General features: G+C 39.4%; 1 protein-coding gene across 1 annotated transcript; it reads right to left on the reverse strand.

Moving 5' to 3' along the window:
• Nucleotides 1-1055: 1055 nt before the first annotated feature.
• LOC144894073 (uncharacterized) lies at nucleotides 1056-2559 on the reverse strand. Its single transcript, XM_078785895.1, has 4 exons — nucleotides 2256-2559; nucleotides 1738-2120; nucleotides 1424-1525; nucleotides 1056-1208 (listed from the first exon to the last, which is right to left on the reverse strand). The coding sequence occupies exons 1-4, from the start codon at nucleotides 2557-2559 to the stop codon at nucleotides 1056-1058; spliced, it is 942 nt and encodes a 313-aa protein (XP_078642021.1).
• Nucleotides 2560-3320: the final 761 nt, after the last annotated feature.

Here is a 3320-nt window from a genome sequence, read left to right on the forward strand (position 1 = left end):
CAGGCGCAACATAGCAATACATCACAAAGCTCGGTTTTCGCTCACCTAGACTTTAGTCCGGTCAGTAAATGTATCGATCGAGCAGTGTCCATAGGACATGAGGGAGTGACAGAGAGTGTGTATGTATGTGTGTGTGTAAGTCAGTCAGAGTTGTGTGAGTCAGTCAGTGAGTTGTGTGTGTCAGTCAGTGAGTTGTGTGTGTGTGTCAGTCAGTGAGTTGTGTGTGTCAGTCAGTGAGTTGTGTGTGTCAGTCAATGAGTTGTGTGTGTCAGTCAATGAGTTGTGTGTGTCAGTCAATGAGTTGTGTGTGTCAGTCAGTGAGTTGTGTGTGTATGTGACTGAGTAAGTCAGTCAGTCAATGAGTCAGTCAGGGAGTGATGTGATGATGGATTCGATAACCTTGCTGATGATTGGGGTCAGTCAGGGAGTGATGTGATGATGGATTCGATGACCTTGCTGATTATTGGGGGAAGTCAGGGAGTGATGTGATGGATTCCATGAACTTGCTGATGATTGGGAACAGGCTGCTTGGTCTGTCGTTGCAGGGATCTGGTTTTGGAATTTTTATTTTTTTTAAATAATTCTTACCTCTTGGTCTGGCCAGTGGCCACATCGACTTCGACTTGAATCTCAACTTTGGGGTTTGTTGGAGAGGGGGAGGGGGGGGGGGGGGTTGGTGGGGGAGAGGTTCGTTCCCCTCTTCCTTTCTTTAGAAGTCTGTGTTCAAAGGTATTCTCTCCATTAACAATGCATTCCATTGATGTTGAGAAAAATGTGGTGGCAACAATCTGTGTGGCGTTTCTTCCACGTTAGGACCTGTATAACCGAGGTGCTTGGCAGCAATCAGTGATGGCATGAAGTGCAGTCATGCCATGATGGTAAATGTTGTGCAAGGCTTTCAACTGGTTAGATCAGGATTACTTCTGGGGATATGCGCACTCCAAACTCTTCATTGACTGATAATTGACCATAATGTGCCATTACATATTCACAATAACACAGACGGTGCATTTGTGCTTTGAGGACCTCTCTTTATTGTGAAACTCTTCACAAATTCAAGTTTCATGAAAAACATAGGCAGGAGTCTTCTTCTGATAAACGATTTTCCAACAAAGGTGTTCTGCTAATATCACACGTGGCAATGAAACATGTACTTCAGCTAAGATTGAGTAAAAATTGATGTTCAAACTGCCATGGCAAGATCCCATCTGAGCATAACCAAAAAGGGACAAAAAAAAACAACGAAATCAATGAGAAAACAAAATTCCTAAACATTGGTCACAATCAAAAAAAGACCAAAAAAAAAAAAAAAAAGGAAGTTCTCCCAGATCCCTTTTTCAGTAAAGGATCATTCATTCATGAACTGGTTTGTGAAACTTCATTCTTATAGCTTTGTTCCAAGGGCTCGTTTTAGAATCCCCACTGAACCTCTGACAGCCTCCACTGTAGTTTGTTTGTTGTCATATTCCCTGGAATGCTTTATTAGTACTGTTAGGCTTTTCTTGATCATCCAGATTCCCTGTTGCTCCAAATATCACTGGTACATATTCAGGTTTCTTCAATTCCGAAATCTTCTTCACCTAATTTTTCATATCCTGCTATTTCAGATTTCAGCTCTCCTGTGTGGATCTTCATATGTGATTTCAAATTGCCTTTTTGAAAGAAACCTTTATCACATATCAAGCATTTGAGAGGATGCTCTCCTGTATGGATCATCATATGTGATTTCAAGCTGACATTACAGGAGAAAACTTTGTCGCATATTGAGCATTGATGTGGACGTTCTCCTGTATGGATCCTCATATGTGATTTCAAATTGCCTTTTTGAAAGAAAACTTTATCACATATCAAGCATTTGAGAGGATTCTCTCCTGTATGGATCATCATATGTGATTTCAAGCTGACGTTATAGGAGAAACCTTTGTCGCATATCGAGCATTTGTAAGGTCGCTCTCCTGTATGGATCCTCATATGTGATTTCAAATTGCCTTTTTGAAAGAAACATTTATCACATATGGAGCATTTGTGCGGTCGCTCTCCTGTATGGATCCTCATATGTGATTTCAATTCGCCACTTTGAGAGAAACCTTTATCGCATATCGAGCATTTAAAAGGATGCTCTCTTGTATGGATCGTCATATGTGATTACAATTCGCAACTTTGAGAGAAACCTTTATCGCATATCGAGCATTTGAGAGGATGCTCTCCTGTATGGATTGTCATATGTGATTTCAAGCTGATGTTCTGAGAGAAACCTTTGTCGCTTATCGAGCATTTATATGGACGTTCTCCTGTATGGATCCTCATATGTGATTTCAATTCGCCACTTTGAGAGAAACCTTTATCACATATCGAGCATTTGTAAGGTTGTTCTCCTGTATGGATCCTCATATGTGCTTTCAATTCGCCATTTTGAGAGAAACCTTTATCACATATCGAGCATTTGTGAGGTCGCTCTCCTGTATGGATCCTCATATGTGCTTTCAAATTGCCTTTTTGAAAGAAACCTTTATCACATATCGAGCATTTGTGAGGGTGCTCTCCTGTATGGATCCTCATATGTTTATTCAAATCGTTTTTTGTGAAGAAACCTTTATCACAGACAGAGCAATTGCGAGGGTGTTTTCCAGTGTGGATCCTCATGTGTATTTTGATGATACTCTTTGAAGCAAAATCCATTCTGCATACATTACACTTATAACGTATTCGCCTTTTTTGCACCTTTTTGTGTGTGTTTAATTTAATATTAATATTGGTGTTGCGAGGCCCAGACTTGTATTTTACAGGAAGTGAGTCTTGATTTCGTGATCGTTTCTTCAAAAAAGGCTTCTTCTTTTCTGTCAAGCTGTGACTGGACCTCATTTGTCCCATTTCACTTCTGGATTGTTCTACAGAAACAAAGAACACATTTTATTTTTTGTCAAAATCAAAATGCAAAATATTTAACACTTTTCAGAAAATTTTAGATTTTCTCAACACAAAAGATTTGTTAATTTTTGTGAATTTTTTACGTTTCCACTCACCAGTTGCAAAAGAGGAAGCACTTCTGTTTGTCATGTGAATATCATCTGAACCTTCCTTTGCTGAAGCACATTTTGAATCTTCTGTGACAGATGAATCGTTGTTGTGTTGTCTGCCTTCCGTATTTACAGGATGGACATCACCTGTGTGCAAATCAGCATCAGTCTTTTGCAGGTAAATGAGATTGAGAACTATCTTTAGAGTTCATCGATCATGTTACGCCATGGAATGTGCACTTCAATTTAAATATAACAATGAAGTTAAACATTGTTAAAAACAAAAATTCCGGATGTGAAGCA

Source organism: Myxine glutinosa, chromosome 1, assembly GCF_964187855.1.
Source record: "Myxine glutinosa chromosome 1, kmMyxGlut1.1, whole genome shotgun sequence".
In the NCBI taxonomy this organism is placed as follows: domain Eukaryota; kingdom Metazoa; phylum Chordata; class Myxini; order Myxiniformes; family Myxinidae; genus Myxine; species Myxine glutinosa.